The 23,363-nt window shown below is 43.3% G+C and overlaps 1 protein-coding gene across 4 annotated transcripts in view; it reads left to right on the top strand.

Moving 5' to 3' along the window:
• RXYLT1 (ribitol xylosyltransferase 1) overlaps nucleotides 1-21,295 on the top strand; it is a 32,805-nt gene extending 11,510 nt beyond the window's left edge. For 2 of the 4 annotated variants that reach the window (XM_029047912.2, XM_029047903.2), the window contains exons 2-6: nucleotides 7,196-7,366; nucleotides 7,622-7,724; nucleotides 16,118-16,432; nucleotides 17,662-17,832; nucleotides 20,608-21,295. In XM_029047912.2, the coding sequence (XP_028903745.1) occupies nucleotides 7,196-7,366; nucleotides 7,622-7,724; nucleotides 16,118-16,432; nucleotides 17,662-17,832; nucleotides 20,608-21,028 (1,181 nt within the window). In that variant the 3' untranslated portion in view covers nucleotides 21,029-21,295. Of the gene's footprint in view, nucleotides 1-7,195; nucleotides 7,367-7,621; nucleotides 7,725-16,117; nucleotides 16,433-17,661; nucleotides 17,833-20,607 lie in introns of those variants that run through there. The other 2 variants (XM_029047921.2, XM_007655855.4) reach the window with 2 other exon arrangements.
• Nucleotides 21,296-23,363: the final 2,068 nt, after the last annotated feature.

Raw genomic sequence — 23,363 nt, forward strand, 5'->3', positions numbered from 1 at the left:
TCACATCATATGATGCCATATCATATGACGTGTGGTGTATAGAATATAAATATTTATATTTACAATATATTTATATTGTATTTAATTCGGTATATTTAGATTTAGATTCATTATGAAATATAATGTTATGTAATACAGTAAAGTTTAATGATTATTTATATTTATATTTTATAAACTATAATAGATTATCTAATGTTATATAAATCACAATATTATAATGCAATATATGATGTATATTTATAATATATAACGACATTATATATTTAAAATATACATTTACATTATATTTATATTGTATTGAATTTAATATATTTAGATTTATATTTATTATAAAATATAATGCTATGTGATAGAGTAGAGTTTAATGATAATTCATTTATATTTAAATATTATGAAATATATATTATGTGATATATAACCTATCACGATATTATAACAAAATATAATACAATCTCATATAATGTATGATACATGAAAGATAAATATCTTACATTTATTTTTATTTACATTATATTTGTATTGTATTTATAATTTATCTTATATTTACGTTTATAACATAGTCTATTGATAGTGATGCTACTGATGCCTGTTGACTTGTTTTGGTGTCTGCCTCTCCCCTTCTAATAATAACAATGCTATTTGTTAAGTTGCAAAGCACTGTTCTAAGCGCTGGGTGGGAGATACAAGGTGATCAGGTTGTCCCACGTGGGGCTCACAGTCTTCATCCCCATTTTGCAGATGAGGTCACTGAGGCACAGAGAAGTGAAGTGACTTGCCCAAAGTCACACAGCTGACGTGGCAGAGCCGGGATTAGAACCCACGACCTTTGACTCCCAATCCCGGGCTCTTTCCACTGACCCACGCTGCTCCTTCTAGACTGTGAGCACGTTGTCGGGCAAGGATTGTCTCTATCTTTGCCGAATTGGACTTTCCAAGCCCTCTTAGTGCCGCACTCAGCTCACAATAAGCGCTCAATAAATACGATTGAATGCATGAAATAGGGTCAGGAGCTATCGCCCTGACCAAGGCTCCTTCCCCAGGCCCAACGCTCCTATGCCCCCAAATTCTTCATCATCATCATCATTGTCCTAGCTGTTCTACCTCTTACAGCGCAGCAAGCCCTGGGACAGATGCAGGTTAAATAGGACGGATTAATAATGGGGTCAGGCACCATCTAGGTAGGAGAGATAATCCCTATTTCATCCCCATTTTACAGAGGAGGAAACTAAGACACAGTCGTACTTAATAATGATGGTTTTCTTAAGCGCTTACTACTTGCCAGGTACTGTAATAAGCGCTGGAGTGGCTACAAACAAATCCGGTTGGACACAGTCCCTGTCCCACCTGGGGCTCACAGTCTCAATCCCCATTTTACGGATGAGGGAACTGAGGCCCAGAGAAGTGAAGTGACTTGCTCAAGTTCACAAAGCAGACAATTGGTAGAGCTGGGTTTAGAACCCATGACCTTCTGACTCCCGGGCCCAAGCTCTGTCCACTTGCCTTGGGCGCTTACTGTGTGCAAAGCACTGAACTGAGCACTTGGGAAAGTGCAATAGAACAAGAGTCACCTTCCTGCAAGGTTAATCGATCAATTATTGATTTCATTTTGTTCTTCCTCTGTGCAGAGCCCTGTTGTCAGCACATGGGATCATACACTGCAACAGAATCCGTAGACACATTCCTTGCCCACAGCAAACTCTACAGGGGAGGACAGATGTTAATATTCATTCATTCAGTGGTATTTATTGAGCTCTTACTGTGTGCAGAGCACTGTACTAACCGCTTGAAAAGTACAATTCAGTGATAAGGAGAGACAATCCCTGCCCACACTGGGTTTACAGTCTAGAAGGGCCACCACCAGAGGTTTTTGAGGAATAAGGACAGGTGGAGAGGGCAGGGGTCACACAACAGGCCAGAATGAGCCCTGGGCTCTTACCACTAGGCTTCATTCCTGCAGGCTTCCCTCAGGAGATTTTTAGGGTTAGTCATCCAGGGAGTGGCTTTTCCTTTCCCGCCCTCCCCAGTCAACCTTTCTTGTCTCCCCTTTCCTCTTCCACACCCATTCGAGAAACCTTCCCATCTTGACACTTTCTCAGAGTCATTGATCGTATTTATTGAGCACTTACTGTTTGCAGAGCACTGTATGCATGGTGTAGTGGATAGAGCAGGGGCCTGGGAGTTAGAAGGTCATAGGTTCTAACTCTGGCTCCACCACTTGTCTGCTGGGTGACCTTGGCCAAGTCATTTCTCTTCTTTGGGCCTCCTCACCTCATCTCAAAAATGGGGATAGAGACTGTCAGCCTCACTTGGGACAGGGACTGGGTTCAACTTGATTTGCTTGGATCCACCCCAGCGCTTAGTATAGTGCCTGCCACATAGTAAGCACTCAACAAATATCATAATTATTATTATTTTCTAACAGTGAAAAGACATATTCCCTGCCGACAATGAGCTTACAGTATAGAGGGGGATCATAGAAACCCTTGCCTTCAATTGTTTGTTGTATTGTAACTCTTCTAAGTGCTCAGTACAGTGCTTTGTGCACAGTAAGTGCTCAGTGAATACGATTGAATGAATTTATGAATGAATGAAATAGAATGTAACTAATGGGTTCCCCATTCAAGGAGATTTTGGGGTTTTTCCCCCTCTGTTGCATTCTTGGAGGAGTTTATCATCATGCAAAACTTCTTTGATCAATGCAGTTCCTTCTGAAATGTGCTTTCTTTCCCTGAGGTGTCATTTACTTAGAAAATTGCAGTAAAAGTTGCGCCATCACTATAGTGATGATTCTGAGGCTGGTTATCACTGCAGTCAAGTGAGTCAATCAACAGGAATTACTGGGTTCTTATTCCATGCAGAGCACTGTACTAAGCATTTGGGGAATGTGTCAAAAGGTAGTAGACACATTCCCTGCCCTCAAGGAGCTTATAGTGGAGCTGGGAAAGCAACACTAAAATCAATTATAGGTGAGGGAAGCATAGAGTGTAAAGATGTGGACATAATTGCGCCTGTGGAGACAAAGGGGGACCAGAGTGCTTAGGTGATGTGGACAGGGGAGAAGGTTGTGGAGGTAGGATGTGAATCAGATTTTGGTGTCCCTATAAGATGAAAATCTTACTTTCTGAGTCACTTGAATGAGGAGTTATTTGATAACCTGTAGCGAAAACTGATAATATTGCATCAGCTCGACCAACATGAAAATTAACTTTTAAAAAGAGATTAGTTTTTGCTGCTTGGTCTTGCTGGAGATGTTTATACCTAATACCTTTTGAGACTGTGAGAATTCACTAGCTAATGAACTCGCTAATTCTCTAAAATTTTGATACACGAGATCGTAAAGCTTCCTTTTATACTTTTTTAAATTTCCATGATAAAGATAGAATTACATCTTCATTTGATCAGATTTATCAAGTGCTTGCTGGGAGCAGAGCACACTACTAAGCACTTGGGAGAGTGCACTGTAATAATATAACAGAGGCATTCCCTGCCCACAACAAGTCTAGAGGGGGAGACAGACATTAATATAAATGAATTACAGATATAGATATATAGAGATATATAGATATATATGTATGTGCTGTGGTGTGAGGGAAGAGTGAATAAAAGGTGCAAATCCAAGTGTGAGGGCCACACAAAATGGAGCGGGAGAAGAGAAATGAAGGTTTAATCAGGGAAGGCCTCATGGAGGAAATGTGCTCTTAATAAGGGTTTGAAGGTGGAAGAAGTGGTGATCTGTAAAACATGAAGAGGAAGGGCGTTCCAGGCCAGAGGCAAGGAGGAGAGAAGGGGTCAGTGGTGAGAGAGCTGAGATCACGGTACAATGAGTAGGTTGACATTAGATGAGCGAAGTGTGTGGCCTGGATCTGGATTGCAGTAGGGAATCTGGGAGGGAAGGAAGGAGGGGGCAGGGAGATTGAGCGTTTTGAAACCTATTGTGAGGAGTTTCTGTTTGATGCAGAGGTGGAGGGGCAACCCCTGGAGGTTATTGAGGAGAGGGGAAACATGGACTGAGCAGTGTTGATTGTGAAATAATCCCTTCAAATGAGTGAATTATGGGTTAAAATGAAGAGAGACAGGAGGCGGGGAGGTCAGTAAGGAGGCCAGTACACTAATCAAGGAGGGATAGTATAAGTGTTCAGATTAATATGGTAGCAGTTTGGATCTCTATCTGTTGCCGATTTGTACATTCCAAGCGTTTAGTACAGTGCTCTGCACATAGTAAGCACTCAATAAATTCTATTGAATGAATGAATGAATGAATCGAGAGGGAAGGGTGGTTTTTAGCAGTGTTGTGAAGTCGAACTGACAGGGTTCGGCAACAGGTTGAATATGTGGGTTGATTGAGCGATGTCAAGGATAACACCAAGATTATGGGAGGATACTGGTGCTGTCTTCAGTGATGGGAAAGTCAGGGGGAAGGACAAGCTTTGGGCGGGGAATGTTATTTGTGTTTTGGACTTGTAAATTTTGAGGTGTCAGTGGGGCATCTAAAGTGTAGATGGCCCGAAGTGGGGGAGGAAATGCGAAACTGCAGAGGAGAAAGTTCAAGAGGGGGGAAGATGTAGATTTGGGAGTCATCCACTTAGAGATAGTGATTGAAGCTGTGGGAACAAATGAGTTCGCCAAGGGAGTGGGTGTAGATGGAGAATAGAAAGGGACCCAGAATTGATCCTTGAGGGACTCCCACAGTAAGTAAGGGGGTGGGAGAGAGAGAGGGAGCCCGCGAAAGAGACTGAGAAGTAGCGGCCAGAGAGATAGGAGGAGAACCAGGAGAGGTTGGTGTCAGTGAAGGGGGTGGTCCACAGTGTTTAAGACAGCTGAGAGGTCAGGGAGGATTGGGGTGGAGTAGAAGTTGTTGGATTGGTCAGTGGCTGTTGTCCGTCGGATTTAGCCTCATACATATCCTTATACTCTGCTGCTTCCCCTACCCGTAATGTATGTTAATGTTTGTTAATCAATCGATGGTATTCATTGAGCGTTTACAATGTGCAGAGCACTTGGGAGAGTACCATACAACAGGATTAGCGAAATATCCCCTGCTCATTGCAAGCTTACAGTCTAGAGGGGGAGACAAACACTGATATGAATAAATAATTCATTTATAATATATAATTTAAAGATATGCAAACAAGTACTGTGGATTTGGAGGTGGGGGGAATAGCACATGTCCAAAGGTCACAGATCCAAGTGCATAGATGACACGGAGGGAGAGCCAGCCAGACAAAAGAGGGCTTAATCAGAGAAGGCTTCTTGGAGGAGGTGTGACCTTAATAAGGCTTTGAAGGTAGAGATTTGTCAATTGTTTGGAATTTGTCTATGTGCAATTTCCTTTTGGGTGGAGGTGGGAAAAGGCAGGCTGTGAGAGACTGTAAGTTTGTTGTGGACAGGGAAAATGTCTGTTTACTATAATTAATTGTAATTATTATTATATTATTATAATAATTATTGTAATTATAATGGTATTTGTTAAACGCTTAATATGTGTCATGCACTGTTCTAAGCACTGGGGGGATACAAACTAATCAGGTTGTTCCACGTGGGGCTCACAGTCTTAATGCCCATTTTTACAGTTGAGGTAACTGAGGCATAGAGAAGTTAAGTGACTTGCCCAAAGTCACACGGTTGTCAAGTGGCAGAGCCGGGATTAGAACCCTGACCTCTGACTCTCAAGCCCGTGCTCTTTCCACAGAGCCAGACTGCTTCTCTATGTTCTCTTTTGTCCTAGCATACTCTCCTTAGTGCTTAGTACAGTGCTGGTGAACTCATTCGCTCTCAAGGCTTTGACTACCATCTCTATGCAGATGACACGCAGATCTACATCTCTGCCCCGTCCTCTCCCCCTCCCTTCAGGCTCGCATCTCCTCTTGCCTCCAGGATGTCTCCACCTGGATGTCGGCCCGCCACCTAAAACTCAACATGAGCAAGACTGAACTCCTCATCTTCCCTCCCAAGCCCGGTCCTCTCCCAGACTTCCCTATCACCGTGGATGGCACGACCATCCTTCCCGTCTCTCGGGCCCGCGATCTCAGTGTCGTCCTTGACTCGTCTCTCTCGTTGACCCCACACATCCTGTCCGTTACCGAGACCTGCCGGTTTCACCTTTACGATATCGCCAAGATCCGCCCTTTCCTCTCCACCCAAACGGCTACCTTACTGCTACGGGCTCTCGTTATATCCCGGCTAGACTACTGTGTGGGCCTTCTCTCTGATCTCCCTTCCTCCTCTCTTGCCCTGCTCCGGTCTATTCTTCACTCCGCTGCCCGGCTCATCTTCCCGCAGAAACGATCTGGGCATGTCACTCCCCTTCTTAAACACCTCCAGTGGTTGCCTATCAACCTCCGCTCCAAACAAAAACTCCTCAGTCTAGGCTTCGAGGCTCTCCATCACCTTGCCCCTTCCTACCTCTCCTCCCTTCTCTCTTTCTACCGCCCACCCCGCATGCTCCACTCCTCAGCCACCCACCTCCTCACCATCCCTCGGTCTCGCCTATCCCGCCGTCGACCCCCGGGCCACGTCCTCCCTCGGTCCTGGAATGCCCTTCCTCCTCACCTCCGCCAAACTAATTCTTTTCCCCTCTTCAAAACCGTACTTAAAACTCACCTCCTCCAAGAGGCCTTCCCAGACTGAGCTCCCCTTCTCCCTCTACTCCCTCTACCGCCCCCCTTCACCTCTCCGCAGCTTAACCCTCTTTTCCGCCCATTTCCCTCTGCTCCTCCCCCTCTCCCTTCCCATCCCCTCAGCACTGTACTCGTCTGCTCAACTGTATATATTTTCATTACCTTATTTATTTTGTTAATGAAATGTACATCGCCTCGATTCTATTTAGTTGCCATTGTTTTTACGAGATGTTCTTCCCTTGACTCTATTTATTGCCATCGTTCTTGTCTGTCCGTCTCCCCCGATTAGCCTGTAAGCCCATCAAACGGCACGGACTGTCTCTATCTGTTGCTGACTTGTTCATTCCAAGCACTTAGTACAGTGCTCTGCATATAGTAAGCGCTCAATAAATACTATTGAATGAATGAGTGAATGTTCTGCACACAGTAAGCGCTCAGTAAAGCTGATTGACTGACTGACCAGCCAGAGTGAGAGTGTGGTGAGCTGGGATACTTCAGGTAAAAATCCTTTTGGAGAAATAGACAAATATTGTAGAGTTCAAAGTTGCTTATAAACATTGTACCTTTTTGAAATACAGACTATGCTTCTCTGACAAGTGATGAATGGAATCCTTGGGAAGGAGATGAAAAACTGGAGCAGATCGCTTCCCAACACAGATATGAAAGTAACCTTCAGAGGCTAAAAGATCAGAAATTTCAGGATGAACCAGCGGACCTCAGGGTGCAGATATGGGGCAAAGCTGCAATTGGTAAGTCGACATTCATTATGATAGTAAAATTACTTTTGTACTTTATCCTTCTGGGGAGTTTCCATTTCAAGGAATAGATAGCCGGTTCTCAGGAAAAGAGATTAGTTGGCAGTCAAGAAAGTTGGCTTTACATTTGGAAGGTACAGTTACTTTTGGGCATCTCAAAGGGAAAACTTGGGGAAACCTGGCTTTGCAGATGATTCAGATCAAAGAAGTTAACGGATTCTCTAACGGAATATAACTTTGGATTAATAGGTCTTTATCTGTGGCAACATATCTTTGAAGGCCCGCTAGAACCTACCGATGTCAAAGCTCAGTGGAGAGAAGGCAATTTGAAGGCAGGAAGAACACACTTCAGGTATTAAATATGCAACTTTAACCTTCCGTTGTAGTTACGACAGCATTCTTAGCGCAATGCCTCTCTTCTTTAATGAAGAGTACATCAAATTCCAATGATGGTAAATGGGAAATTAAGACTCATGCAGGGCACCTCACTATAAACACATCGATTGCAGTTCATTAGATTGTTAAACTCTTCAAGGCAGCGACCACATCTTTTAATCAATCAGTGGTATTTGAGTGCTTTCCGTGTGCAGAGCACGGTACTAAGTACTTGGGAGAGTACAGTTCCACAGAGTTGGTGGACACGTTGGTGGATACAGTAGTGGATACGAGAGAAGCAGCATGGCGTAGTGGATAGAGCACAGAAAGTCATGGGTTCTAATCCTGCTCTGCCGCATGTCTACTGTGTGACTTTGGACAAGTCACTTCACTTCTCGGTGTCTCAGTTACCTCATCTGTAAAATGGGGATTGAGAATGTGAGCCCCACATGGGCTAAGGACCGTGTCCAACTCAATTAACTTGTATCCTCTTCAGTGCTTAGTACAGTTCTTGGCTCATAGTAAGTGCTTAACAAATATCATTATTATTATGATTATTAAGTTCCCTGCTCAACTTTGCAGTCTACTTTGTTATCCTATAGACTCTAAGCATCTTGTGGGCAAGGGACATATCTAGCAACTCTCTTGTATCGTACTCTCCCAAGGCTTAATGCAGTGCTCTGCACACAATAAATGCTCCATAAATATGGTTAATTATTAAAGCTTTTAGAGTGTGAGCTCATGAGCGGGGAAAGTGCCTTGTGATTCTCTTGCAGTCTACGAGTAGTATTTATGGAGCGTTTACCAGGTACACATCACTGTGCTAAGTGTTCAGAAAAGTACTATAAAGTAAGTAGAGATATTCCATGCCCTTAAGGACCTTTCAACCTAGCAGATTGTTCTTTCCCGAAGGCTTAATGCATTGTATTGTGTTCAATACCAATATTACTACTAGAATTGAGAAGCAGAATGACCTAGCGGAAAGAGCACAGGCCTGAAAATCAGAGGACCTGAGTTCTAATCCCAGCTCTGCCACTTGCCTACGGTGTGGCCGTGTGTAAGACATTTAACTTTGCTGAGTGAGTCTTAGTTTCCTCATCTGTAAAATGGAGAGTCAGTACCGGTTCTCCCTCCTAATTAGAGTGAGACTCCCATATGGGACAGGGATTGTGTCCGACCTGATTGCCTTATATCTACCCTCTAGACTGTAAGCTCGTTTGGGCAGGGAATATGTCTATGTTTTTATATCATTCTCTCCCAAGTGCTTAGTATGGTGCTCTACACACAGTAATCACTCAATAAATACGATTAAATGACTGTATACCCCTGCGCTTACTACAGTGCTGGTAGATACTAAGCATTTGAACACCACAGTTTTTGAATCAATTGTATTTGAGGGATTATTGTGTGCAGAGCACTGTAATAAGTGCTTGGGAGAGGACAGTATAAAAGAGTTGGTAGATACGTTCCCTGCTCCCAGCAAGCTTACAGTCTAGAGGGGGAGACAGACATTAATGTAAATAAATTATGGGTATGGACATAAATGCTGTAGGGCTGAGGGAGGGGTGAATGAAGGAAGCAAATCCAAGTCCAAGGATGGCCCAGAAGGGAGTGGGAGAAGAGGAAAGAGGGCTCAGTCAGAGAAGGCCTCCTGGAGGAAACATGCTTTTAAACAAGTAATCATTATTACTACTGCAGTGCTTTAGAATCTGTAGAAGCTCTATAAATACTGTTAAGGATGACGATTATGGTGAAAAAATTTTGGAATGCTGTTTCACCTGTTGCTTTACCTATGAGAAGAACCGTCACATACCAGATAAAACTGAACAAGCCACACCATCCTTGGGGTTTTCTACTTTCTTTGATTTTAAAAAGCAGATCTCTAGTCACTCAGGGCAGGGGGTTTTTTGTTTGTTTTTGTTTTGGGGTGGGGGTTTTTTTGTTGTTCTGTTTTTTTGTTTTGCAAACCATAGCTGCTTGGGAGCTATTTTATAAGAATGGGGTACTTTTTTTATCCTCTGGATTTTTCATTTATTTCCGTAGGAAGCCCTATCGGTAATTATACTGCTCAAAATCTAGTGGGTTAGTATTGTTACCCATTTCTGGAAATTCTGCCTTGCTTTGGTTGGCATTGGCTTTGAGGGGGTCTTTGATGGGGCAGCTGGCATTACTCTTCTGACTCATTTGGAAAATATGTAACAATTCCAATTCTGTCTTCTCAGGAAAACTGACCAAGAAACTGTTGCCTCTGAAATTAAAGCATTCATAATTTAGGATACAGTCCATTTGTGGTATTAGAATTTTGCAGCGTTTTGAAGTATTTTCATTATTTTTCCCTTCCTTTCAAAATGAAATGATTGTGCCTCATTCCTGCCTTTCCTCTCGCCATCTTCCTCACACCCTTCCCACGGGTTGAAATAATCATGGCATTCATTAAGATTACCAAGTGCCAAGCACCATATTAAGATGGATACAAGAAAATCAGCTCATACAGAGTCAGAGTCTAGACTGGAAACCTGTAGTGGGCAGGGAACGTGTCTGTTTATTGTTATTTTGTACACTCCCAAGCACTTGATACAGTGCTCTGCACACAAGAAGTGCTCAGTAAATATGAATGACTGACAGACAGTCCCTGTCCCACAAAAGGTTCGTAGTCTAAGGGGAAGGGAGAACAGGTATTTAATCCCCATTTTACAGATGAGGAAACTGAGTCACAGAGAAGTAAAGTGACCTGCCCAAGGTGACATGACAGTCAAGCCGTAGAGCGTGGATTAGAACCCAGGATTAGAACTCCTAAGCCTGTGTTCCTTCTACTAGGTTCCTTCTTCTTATCCAACAGATTACAGCTCCCCACATTTTCAAAGTACCTCTGAAGCTTCATCTCCTCCAAGAAACAGTTTGGTTTGGTGGAAATCAGCCAGTCCATCAGTGATATTTGTTGAGGGGATACTGTTTGCAGAGCACTGTCCTAAGCACTTGGGAGAGTTCACTAGAATTAATAATGGTAATAATAGTGATGATGAAGGTGTTTGTTAAGCACTTATTATGTGCCAGGCACTGTTCTAAGTACTGGGGGAGATACAAGGTCCCAAGTGGGGCTCACAGTCTTAATCCCTGTTTTACAGATGAGGTAACTGAGACAGAGAGGTTAAGTGGCTTGCCCAAAGTCACACAGCTGATAGGTGGCAGAGCTGGGATTAGAACCCACTACCTCTGACTCCCAAGACCGGGCTCTTTCCATTAAGCCACCTTGGTAGGCACGATCCCTGCCCTCCAAGAGCATACAGTCTAGTGGGAAAAGCAGAGCACTGAACTCTCCCAAGCGCCTAGTACAGTGCTCTGTAAACAGTAAGCACTCAATGAATACAATCAAATGAAGGATCTAGGAGAGCTGGGTTCTAATCCCATCTCCACCACTTGCCTCCCTGAGCAAATTTTCACTTAACTTAGTAGTGACCGGGTTAAAAAGTGCCACAGAAAAATTGTCTAGATAGATCTTACTCTTCAACCTTTGAAATACAATTAAGAACTTGTATTATTTGCCTTGTCTTGAGAGTTTCTTATTTTAATTTGCAAATGCAGCTCTATTCATCTTTTCACTACTTTTGAAGCGACTATATGATATTCAGATTATATGGTGTCCTTCTGTGCGACCTCATTCCCTTTTCAACTACAGGTCCAATAGAGCTTCGTACTGAATGCTTTCTAAACTCCTTGTGGGCAGGGAACATGTCCATTCATTCAATTCATTCAGTCGGATTTATGGAGCGCTTACTGTGTGCAAAGCACTGTACCAAGCGCTTGGAAGAGTACAGTGTAACAACATTCAAACACATTCCTGCACACAACGAGCCACCAACTGGTATACTATACTTTCCCAAGCCATTAGTGCAGTGCTGTGCACACAGTAAGCATTCGCTATCAGTCAACCAATCAACTCTATTTATTGAGCGCTTACTGTGTGCAGTGCACTGAATTAAGCACTTGGAAGACTACAGTATAAGAGAGTTGGTAGACATATTCCCTGCCCACATTGGATTTACAATTTAGAGAGGGATTCAGACATTAGTTGAAATAAATAAAGTATGGATATGTACATAAGTGCGGTGGGTGTGAACACTGAATACGATTGATTTCTTGGTAAAAATGCTATGGCACTTAATAGTGTCATTCAGTGGTATTAAGTGCTTATTGTGTGCAGACCAATGTACCATGCCCTTGGGAAAGTACAATACAATAATCAAGAGTTACAGTCCCTGCCCACAGTGAGCCCACAGTCTAGAGGAGGGGATAATGATAAATATGATGATACATGCATCATATTTATATAAAGATACTATACAATACAGTATTTATTGAGTTCTTATTGTGTTTAGAGAACTGAACTCAGTACTTGCATAATACATAGTATAATATTTTACAAATAGTTATAATGTATGCATGACAACTCTGCAGAACTCTCCTAAACAGTCTCTTTGAATTCGTTCCTCTTCTATCCACTCTAATATTTGCCTTCTGTTTCATCATGAAAGGCACAGGTATGTCAGGAAGTGTGTTATAAAAGCAGTTACAATTGTGATGCATGTTATGCAGTCGTACAGGTTTTTACATTTCAGTGAAAGAAACTGGCAGAAAATGTGTGTTCTGTAAGGCCATGGCTTCAAAATAGTAAATTCTTAAGAGCAAGAAGTGAGTGACAGTCATATAATTCTTTCAGGGTGATCTCCCCAAGATGGCTGGAGATAGAAATAGCTAAAACAAGTTTCACCATGAATGTTTTTTTTGGTTAGTCTTGCAGGCGCAGGCAAGACAATCAGCATTCCTCTCATTTTAGTAGGCAAACTCTTTACCTTTGCCCTCCCCACCTCTCCCTGCCCCATGGCTCTTATGTATATATGTGTATATCTATAATTCTACTTAAAGACATTGGTTCTTGTTTACTTGTTTTGTTATCTGTCTCCCCCATTTAGACTGTAAGCCCACTGTGGGCAGAGATTGTTTCTCTTTATTGCTGTATTGTACTTTCCAAGCACTTAGTACAGTGCTTTGCACACAGTAAGCGCTCAATAAATGTGATTGAATGAATGAATGAGCTTATTATCTGCCAGGCACTGTACTAAGTGTTGGGGTAATCGAGTTGGACGTAGTCCCTGTCCCACATAGCGCTCACGGTCTTATCTCCATTTTACAGATGACGTAGCTGAGGCCCAGAGAATGAATAATAATAATAATAATTGTGGTATTTGTTAAGCGCTTACTATGTGCCAGGCACTGTACTTAGTGCTGGGGTAGATGCAAGGTAATTAGTTTGGACACAGTCCTTGTTCCACATGGGGCTCACGACCTTAATCCCCATTTTACAAATGAGGTAACTGAGGCTGTAGTCTCCCTAGACTGTAAGTGTGTTGTGGGCAGGGAGTGAGTCTGTTTATTGTTGTATTGTACTCTCCCAGGAGCTTAATACAGTGTTCTCACACAGTAAGCGCTCAGTAAATACGATTGAATGAATGAGGCCCAGAGAAGTGAAGTGACTTGCTCAAGGCCCCACAGCAGACAAGTGGTAGAGCCGGGATTAGAACCCAGGTCCTCTGCCTCCCAGGCCTATGATTTTCCATTAGGTGCTTAGAACAGTGCTTAGCACATAATAATAATAGTAATTGTTAAGCGCTTACTATGTGCCAAGCACGGTTCTAAATGCTAGGGTAGATGCATGCTAATCAGATTGTTCCACATGGGACTCACGGTCATGATCTCCATTTTACAGATGAGGTAACTGAGGCACAGAGAGATTAAGTGGCTTGCCCAAGGTCACACAGCAGACAAGTGGCGAAGTCGGGATTAGAACACACATCCTCTGACCCCAAGCCCGGGCTTTTTCCACTAAGCTACGCTATACCATCAACGCCATTAGGCCATTAGGCCACTTGTCAGTTATGTCCATTCTGTGATTCCTGAAGACCTGCCTAGGTGGAAGAGGAAGTGAAGACGGTTGGCCCAGACTATTCCCGAACCCTCTGGGCAGAAACCATTCTGGGCTGTGGAGGGTGTGGCGGGTGGGCATAGCCCTGAGATTCTCATTCATTCATTCATTTAATCATATTTATTGAGCACATACTGTGTGCAGAGCACTTTACTAAGCGCTTGCGAGATTAAGACTGTGAGCCCCACGTGGGGCAACCTGATTACCTTGATACATAGTAAGCGCTTAACAAATACTAATATTATTATTATTATTATTAGTGGTAGTATTATTATAATGCCCTCCTCCCTGACCAAGCCCTCCTTTCCTCTTCTCCCACTCCCTTTTGATTCTCCCTGACTTGCTTCCTTTATTCATCCCCCATCCCAGCCCCACAGCCCTTACATACATACCTGTCATTTTATTTATATTAATGTTAGTCTTCTCCTCTAGACTGTAAGCTCGTTGTGGGCAAGGAATATGTCCGTTATATTGCTGTTTTGGACTCTGCCAAGCGCTTGATACAGTGCTCAGCACACAGTAAGTGTTCAGTAAATACAGTTGATTGGCTGACATGGACTGTGTACAACCTGATAGGTTTGTGTCTGCCTCAGCACTTAGTACAGTTTTGGGCACATACTAAGCACATAACAAATGCCATTTAAAAAAAAGAAAGTAGAAAACCAAATCAAGATGGGCAGGACGTACTTTGGAAGACTGTCAAGCGGAGTGTGGCACAGGCTTAGGAGTCAGAGGTCATGGGTTCGAATCCCTGCTCTACCACTTGTCAGCTGTGTGACTGTGGGCAAGTCCTTTAACTTCTCTGTGCCTCAGTTACCTCATCTGTAAAATGGAGATTAAGGCTGTGAGCCTCATGTGGGACAACCTGATTACTCTGTATCTACCCCAGCGCTTAGAACAGTGCTCTGCACATAGTAAGCACTTAACAAATACCAACATTATTATTATTATCACCGTGGTACCAGATTCCAGACCAAATCAGAGGCCTATGGAACGATTGTGTTGACCAGCTTTCTTTATGACTGTGAGACTTAGACCACACAGATATGCTGCCAACTTGACAACACAAAGAACAAACTTTTGTAGGCACGTTGTAGCTGGACCTTTGGGTCTCACATTGGCCTTTTCAGTGACACTGCCCATTTTAGTGATAAATGGAATTTCACCATTAGTGGTGTCTTCTTCATAGAGCGTGTTCTTCATTAATCAGTGGTATTTAGTGAGTGCTTATTGTGGGCAAAGCACTATACTAAGCACTCGGGAGAGGATAATACCAAACAGTTGGTAAATACATTCCCTGCCCCCAACAAGCTTCGTATTCAAAGATGAAAATAATATAGATTCTGAGCCCCTTGTGGGACGGGCTCCGTGTCCAATCTGATGATCAAATATTTCCTGCAGTGCTTAGCACCTGGTAAGTATTTAATGCTTGCCTTAATTATAGTTATGACACCAGTGACAGTGAAATTACATATATATATATAATATACTTTTATGGGTAGTTTTCATTTTTATTGTGGTTGATATTTGATATTTTATTGCTGTCTTTGAGTGCAGGTATTTAAATGCATAATTGTTTCATTTTTGCTCATAAATATGGGGAGCTACTGAATGCTGTCATTTTGGCAGACTTATTGCTAACTCAAAATTGCCTTTTTTACAAGATTTCCAGAGTTTGGGGATATTTGAATTGGAATTATATGCAGAATGTCCCAGCTTGCTGCATGAATGACTGTTTGACATTCAGTTCTATTTTGTCTTAATTCAGAATAAATTAAAATGACATTTTCAAATTAAATTGCAACCTTTTAGCCGAAAATGTGAAAATATTAAGAGGGCGTATACATTGTGTTTTTACAGTAGTGAAAACTTTTGGTAGAAAGAATCCAGGCACCGGGTTTGGAATGATGTTCTTCCTTAAATGCCATACTACTACTAATAATAATATAATAGTACTTAAGTGCTTACTATGTGCCAAACACTGGGGTAGATACAGGGTAATCAGGTTGGACACAGTGCACATGGGAGTCAGAGGTCGTGGGTTCTAATCCTGGCTCTGCCATTCATCTGCTGTGTGACCTTGGGCAAGTCACTTAACTTCTCTGTGCCTCAGTTATGTCATCTGTAAAATGGGGATTAAAAGTGTGTGAGCCGCCACGTGGGACAGCCTGATTACCCTGTATCTACCCCAGCTCTTAGAACAGTGCTTGGCACATTCCAAATGAGGGCACGAGATTTGAAGTGAGTTGCCCAGGGTCACACAGCAGACAAGTGGTGGAGCCGGGATTAGAGCCCAGGTCTTTCTGACTCCCAAGCCCGGCTCTATCCACCAAGCCACAGTGCTTCTCTAATAAATCGCGTCCTGTTGTCCGTCTGTTCTGTCCCACTAGTTTCATCACGGGTCCTGCTGTAGCCCCAGGTTACTTTTCTGTGGAAGTGGAGAACGTGGTCCTGGTTTTAAATGGCCGAGAAGAAACGAAGATCTCCTTTGCCACCCAGTGGCTGTTGTACATAAAGACGTTGATCCAAGCTCAGAAGCTGCAGCACGTTGCGGTCGTATTACTTGGAAACGAACAGTGCAATAATGACTGGATTAGTCCATACCTCAGAAGCCATGGAGGGTTTGTGGATCTGCTCTTCATAACGTATGACAACCCCTGGGTTAATGACCAAGATGTTTTCCAGTGGCCCTTAGGAGTAGCAACGTAAGTTCAGTTTTTCAAATATTAATAAGAATTGTGGTATTTGTTAAGCGCTTATTATGTGATGATGCTGATGATGGTATTTGTGAAGTGCTTACTGTGTGTCAAGCACTCTTCTAATTGCTGGAGTAAATACAACCAAACCAGGTTGGAGACACTCCCTGTCTGACATGGAGCTTACAGTCTTAATTGTGTGTGCTTACTGTGTGCAGAGCACTGTGCTAGGCAGTTGAGTATACAATACAGCAATAAACTGACACATTCCCTGCCCATGACAAGCTTACAGCCTAGTGGTGGGGAGACAGACATCAATTTAGATAAATTAGAGATATGGGCATAAATGTTGTGGGGCGGGGAGGAGGGCAGAACAAAGGGAGCAAGTCAGGGCAACTTAGAAGGGAGTGGGAGAAAAGTGGGGGCTTAGTCTGGGAAAACCTCTTGGAAGATATGTGCCTTCAATAAAGCTTTAAAGTGGGGGAGAGTCATTGTCTTTCAGATTTGAGGAAGGAGAACTTTCCAGGCCAGAGGCAGGACATAAGCGTGGGGTCAGTGGTGTGAGATAGGGGAGATGGAGGTACAGTGAGAAGGTTAGCATTAGAGGAGGGAAGTGTGCTGGCTGGGTTGGAGTAGAATAGTGAGATGAGCTAGGAGGGGGAAAGGTGATAGAGTGCTTTAAAGCCAATGATGAAGAGTTTTTGTTTGATGCAGAGATTGGTGGGCAACCACTGGAGTTTTTGGAGGAGTAGGTTGGCATGTCCTTAACGATTTTTGTAGAAAAATCATCTGGGAAGCAGAGTGAAGTTTGGACTGGGGTAGGAAGAAACAGGAGGCTGGGAGGTCAGCAAGGAAGCTGATGTAGTAATCCAGGCAGGATAGGAGGAGTGACTATTAATGTGGTAACAGTTTGGATGGAGAGGGAAGGGCAGATTTTAGTGATGTTGTGAAAGTGGGACTTGGGGATAACAGTCTTTAACCCATTTTATAGATTAGATGACTGAGGCACAGAGGAAGGGAAATGACTTGCCCAAGGTCACAAAGAAGACAAGTGGCAGAGCCAGGATTAAAACCCAGGTCCTCTGACTCACAGGCCTGTTTTCTATCCACTAGGCCACACTGCCTCTCTAAATTTGTCCTTTGTCCAAGCATCTCGTTTTTGGATTTGGCACCAGTATAAACTTCCCGATCTGTATGCACAAGGTATTGTGTGGATTTATTTTATTTTTTTTTTACAGTTACAGAAATTTTCCAGTGGTGGATCCCAGTTGGTCAATGCTACATGAGGAACGATCATATTTATGTAATTTCTTGGGAACCCTTTATGCAAATTCATCCAGAGAGAGTTTAATGGAAATTCTGAAACATGATGGAAATGATAAACGTTGTTGGGTTACTGGCAGACAACAGTAAGATCCATATTTATTTCACACATTTCTTGGTTCTCCTACATCAGACAGATGGTCAAAAATTTAAACATAAGGAAGCCTCTTAGGTCTCCCTATCTTTTCTCATTTGAACAGGAGAATAATGATGATAGTAACACTGTGCTGGTGGCTTGAGAAAATTGATTCCTTCGTGGTTTTAAAAATGCTCAAAGGCCACAGCTTGATTTATGTGCTAGGTCTCTACCAAAAACACTACATGGTATTGTCCCACAGTTGGACATATGAAGCCAAAGAGCCTAGGTGAACAGATACTAGCTACAATTAACATCAACAACCCAAAAACAACTGCCAAGCTGGTAGTGGAGGACACCAGAATCAATCAGAGGTTTTCACTGAGCGCTTAATGTGTCCAGAGCATTCATTCATTCAATAGTATTTATTGAGAGTTTACTATGTGCAGAGCACTGTACTAAGCGCTTGGAATGTACAAATCGGCAACAGATAGAGACAGTCCCTGCCCATTGACAGACAGCGTGGCTCAATGGAAAGAGCACGGGCTTTGGAGTCAGAGGTCATGGTTTCGAATCCCAGGTCTGCCACTTGTCAGCTGTGTGACTGTGGGCAAGTCACTTAACTTCTCTGGGCATCAGTTACCTCATCTGTAAAATGAGGATTAAGACTGTGACCCCCACTGTGTCTACTCCAGCGCTTAGAACAGTGCTCTGCACATAGTAATCGCTTAACAAATACCAACATTTTTAATTGGGGGAGACAGACAGACAAAAGCAATAGCAATAAATAGAATCAAGGGGATGTACATCACATGAAAACAATAGCAATAAATAGAATCAAGGGGATGTGCATCTCATTAACAAAATAAATAGGGTACTAAAAATATATACAAATGAGCAGATGAGCACAGTGCTGAGGGGGAGGGGGGAAAAGGGGGCTTAGGTGAAGGGGGGGGTAGAGAAGCAGCAGAGGGAAAGGGGGAAGCTCAGTCTGGGAAGGTCTCTTGGAGGAGGTGAGCTCTCAGTAGGGCTTTGAAGAGGGGAAGAGAATTAGTTTGGCGGAGGTGAGGAGGGAGGGCATTCCAGGACAGCAGGAGTAAGCACTTGAGAGAGTACAATATAAAAGGGTTAGATTCACAAACACATTTAATCTTTCATTTATCCTGATTTTATTAAACAAAAACATGTGCACACTGCTATAATATATCAGTATAGTATTTATAGCAGTATTCGTGGTGATTGTTAATCGCTTACTGTGAGCCAAGCACTCTACTAAGCGCTGAGGTGGAAACAAATTAATCTGGTCAGATACAGATGCTTTCCCAAATGAGGATCATAGTTTAAGAAGGAGGAAGAACAGGATTTTAACCCTATTTTTTAGGTGAGGAGACTGTGATAAGTGAAGGATTGAGGGTGGGGTAGATATAGGGTGCCATTCGAAGTGCCGGGGTAATGCAGAAGAGAATGGTAGAAGAGACACCGAGAGCCGGAAGCAAGCTGAAGACCAGGCTGAGGGGAGGCTTTGGAAGGACACAACCTCAGGTGATAGCAGCTCTTCAACATTGGCCTAGTAGAGAAGCAGCATGGCCTAGTGGATAGAGCCCAGGCCTGGGAGTCAGAAGGACCTGGGTTCTAATTCCAACTCTGCCACCTGTCTGCTGTGTGACCTTGGGCAAGTCACTTCACTACTCTGGACCTCAATTTCCTCATTTGTAAAATATTAAGACTGTGAGCCCCGTGTGGGACAGGGACTGGGTCCAACCTGTTGTATTCAGTCATTCATTTAATCACATTTATTGAGCGCTTACTGTGTGCAGACTACTGTACTAAGCACTTGGGAATGTACAATACAACAATAAAGTCACATTCCCTGCCCATGATGAGCTCACGTTCTGGAGTGGAGGAGACAAGTAAAATGACAGACATGTAAATAACTGCTTTGGGGCTGGGAGAGGAGAAGAACAAAAGGAGCAAAGTCAGGGTGATGCAGAAAGGAGTGAGAGATAAGGAAAAGTGTACATAGTAAGTATTTAACAAATGCCATTATTAAAAAAAAAAGTCAATCGGCAGTATGTATTGAGTGTTAAGAGCACCGTCCTAAACACTTGGGAGAATATAATAGAATCAGTATATAAGATCTCTGCCCATAAGGTGTTACAGTTTCTCCGGAGAATTATACTCTAAAACAGATTGCAGGAGTTAATGGAGTAATAAGAATAGTTGTGGTGTTTGTTAATTGCTTAATGTGCAAGCAAAGCAAGATAATCATACTGGACTCAGGCACTGTCACATGTGGGGTTTGTAGTCCAAGGGGGAGGGACAACAGGTATTAAATCATTTTACCGATGAGAAGTCTGAGGCCCAGAGGAGTTAAGGTACTTGCCCAAGGTCACACAGCAAGCAAGTGGCATGGCAGGGTTAGACTCCCAGAAAGAGATTTGCCTTCAAAAAGGCTTTGAAGGTGGGGAGAGCATACCAAGTGCTTAACAAATACCACAAGAACAATAATTATAATAATAGAAGTGTGGCCAAGGGAAAATAAATTTTAAAGAATAGTTTAAAGATTTACAAGTCATTAATTGTCTATAAAGCCTTTCAATTTGAAGTGTTTGATGAGCTATAGAAATAATTAAGCCCTGTGCTTATTTTCTGAATTTCTCAGCCCCAACTGAAAATTCTCTTGCACTTCCATTTCTTAACATCAGGATTCGAGCTTTCCTTTCCCCAAGGCCAGACTGACCCAAGAGGAAACTCACTTTTCCCTTTCTGATTTTTTTTTCCCTAGGTGGCAGCCTCAAGAAACAAATGAAAGTTTTCAAAACTATCAAGACGCACTACTTCAGAGTGACCTCACGTTGTGCCCTGTGGGAGTGAATACCGAGTGCTACCGAGTGTACGAAGCCTGCTCCTATGCTTCGGTGCCCGTCATAGAAGACGTCATGACCCCGGGAAATTGTGGAAATACATCTTCGTCCCAAAGGGCTCCGCTGCAATTACTTAAGACCATGGGGGCTCCGTTCATCTTTATTAAAAACTGGAAAGAACTGCCTGCTGTTTTAGAGAGAGAAAAAAAGATGAGTTTGCAAGAAAAGATTCAGAGGAGAAAAAAGCTGATTGGATGGTATCAGCATTTCAGAGCACAGCTGAAACTGAAATTTATTAATGCCTTGGAAAACTCATTTTTGGCAAAGGAGAACAGAGGTTAATGATTAATCGTCCACTTGTGAAGCTTTCAGATTTGAGTGAACACTGCGTGCGTGTGTCTTTGTATGTGGGGGGTGGGTTGGGAAGTTAAAGCGTTTGTGCATCCTAAGCTATATTCAAATTTCAGGGGGCTTCTGTCTCAATTGAATGAGGTAGACCCCTGACCTTTAGCACCATAGCTTGGTTGGTTACCCATCTACCTTATTTATGACTCTTAAATCATGCCATTGTAAGATTTAGTAAAATCAGTTTTCCTTTAGGCTCCAGAACCATGGGTGTGCATTCCTCTTGGCCAGGCTGGGAGACAAAAGGGAGTGGGGATTTTGTGGGGGGTAGGGCATCACCCGGGAGGGAGGGGCAAGGAGGACAACAGGCTTCTAGAACTAACAGGCCAGAAAGCTACCATGATGACCTGTTCCACTGGCCCCCACATTTAGGAGGGGGGGGGGTAGCATTGCGAGTCACAATACGATGATGGTGATGGTAATTTGTTAAATGCTTAATTGCAGGTCAAGCACTGTTCTAAGCACTGGGGTAGATACTAGCTTATCAGGTTGGACACCTTCCTTGTCCCACACAGGGCTCACGGTCTTAATGCCCATTTAACAGATGAGGTAACAGGACTGGAGAAATGAAGTGACTTACCCAAGGTCACACAGCAGACAAATGGCAGAACTGGGATTAGAACCCAGGTCCTTCTGACTCTCAGGCCCGTGCTCTATCCACTAGGCCCTGCTGCTTCCCTGGTACCCCTCCCTGAGGGAAGTGTAAGTAACAGCAATCATCATAATAATAGTAATAAGGACTGTGTATTTGTTAAGCGTTTGCAATGCGCCAGGCACTGTTCTAATCATTTGGGTATATATAAGCTAAATCGGGTTGGACGCAGTCCCTGTCCCACCTAGGACTCATAGTCTTAGTCCTATTTTGTAGGTGAGGGAACTGAGGCCCAGAGAAGTGAAGTGACTCACCCGAGGTTACGCAACAGACAAATGGTGGAGTCGGGATTAGAGCCCAGGTCCTTCTGACTCTGGAGGCTTGGGGTCTATCCACTTGGCTGTGCTGCTCCTGTTCTTAGACAAGCCGGTAGAGATGAGAGAAGGGATGGGAAGGAAGTAGAAGGTCCAGGCAATTCAATTCAGTCATATTTATTGAGCACTTACTGTATGCGGAGCACTGAACTAAGTGTGTGTTTGGGAGAGTACCATAGAACAATAAACAGACACATCTCCTTTCCATAAGAGTTTACAGCCTGGAGACAGAGGGAAAGGGGACACTATTCAGCCGTTTGGGACCAGAACCTGGGATGCCTAGGGGGACGTTTTTCTCATTTGTCCCTTACCCAAGTGCACAGCTTGGCCACTTTACCTCGGTGCCTACTGTGAGGAGCACTGTCTCATAAGCTCGTAAACTTGGCGTCATCCTTGTCTCCGCTCTCTCGTTCAATCCACATATCCAATCTGTCACCAAATCCTATTGGCCTCACCTTCACAACATTGCTAAAATCCTCCCTTTCCTCTCCATCCAAACCGCTACCACATTAGTACAATCACTCATCCTATCCTGCCTAGATGACTGCATCAGCCTCCTTGCTGACCTCCCAACCTCCTGCCTCTCTCCACTTCAGTCCATACTTCACTCTGCTGCCCAGATTATCTTTCTAAAGAAATTTTCAGGCCATGTCACCCCCCTCCTCAGAAACCCCCAGTGGTTGTCCATCCACCTCCTTATCAAACAAAAACTCCTCACCATTGGCTTTAAAGCTGTCCATCACTTCGCCCCCTCCTACCTCACCTCGCTTCTCTCCTTCTACAACCCAGCCAGTACACTTTGCTCTTCTGGTTCTAACCTTCTCTCACCATGCCTCAATCTCACCTTTGTCACCGCTGACCCCTTGCCCACGTCCTACATCTGGCCTGGAACACCCTCCTTCCTCAAATCCACCAAACACTGACTTCTCCCCTTCCAAAGCCTTACTGAAGGCATATCTTCCAAGAGGCCTTTCCAGACTAAACCCCACTTTTCCTCATCTCCCACTCCTTTCTGTGCCACCCTGATTCGCTCCCATTGCTCATCCCCCCGTCCCACAGCACCTATGTATATATCTGTAATTTTATTTATTCTTTCATTCAGTTGTATTTTTCGAGCGCTTATTGTGTGCAGAGCACTGAACAATACAATTTATTTATTTTGAAGTCTGTTTACTTGTATTGATGTCTGTTTCGCCCCTTCTAGATTTTTGCCTCGGTAGTGACTTATGCTCATTCATTCACTCAATTCATTAACCATATTTATTGAGTGCTTACTATGTGCAGAGCACTGTACGAAGCACTTGGG

This window comes from Ornithorhynchus anatinus, chromosome 2, assembly GCF_004115215.2.
Source record: "Ornithorhynchus anatinus isolate Pmale09 chromosome 2, mOrnAna1.pri.v4, whole genome shotgun sequence".
NCBI classification, from domain to species: Eukaryota; Metazoa; Chordata; class Mammalia; order Monotremata; family Ornithorhynchidae; genus Ornithorhynchus; species Ornithorhynchus anatinus.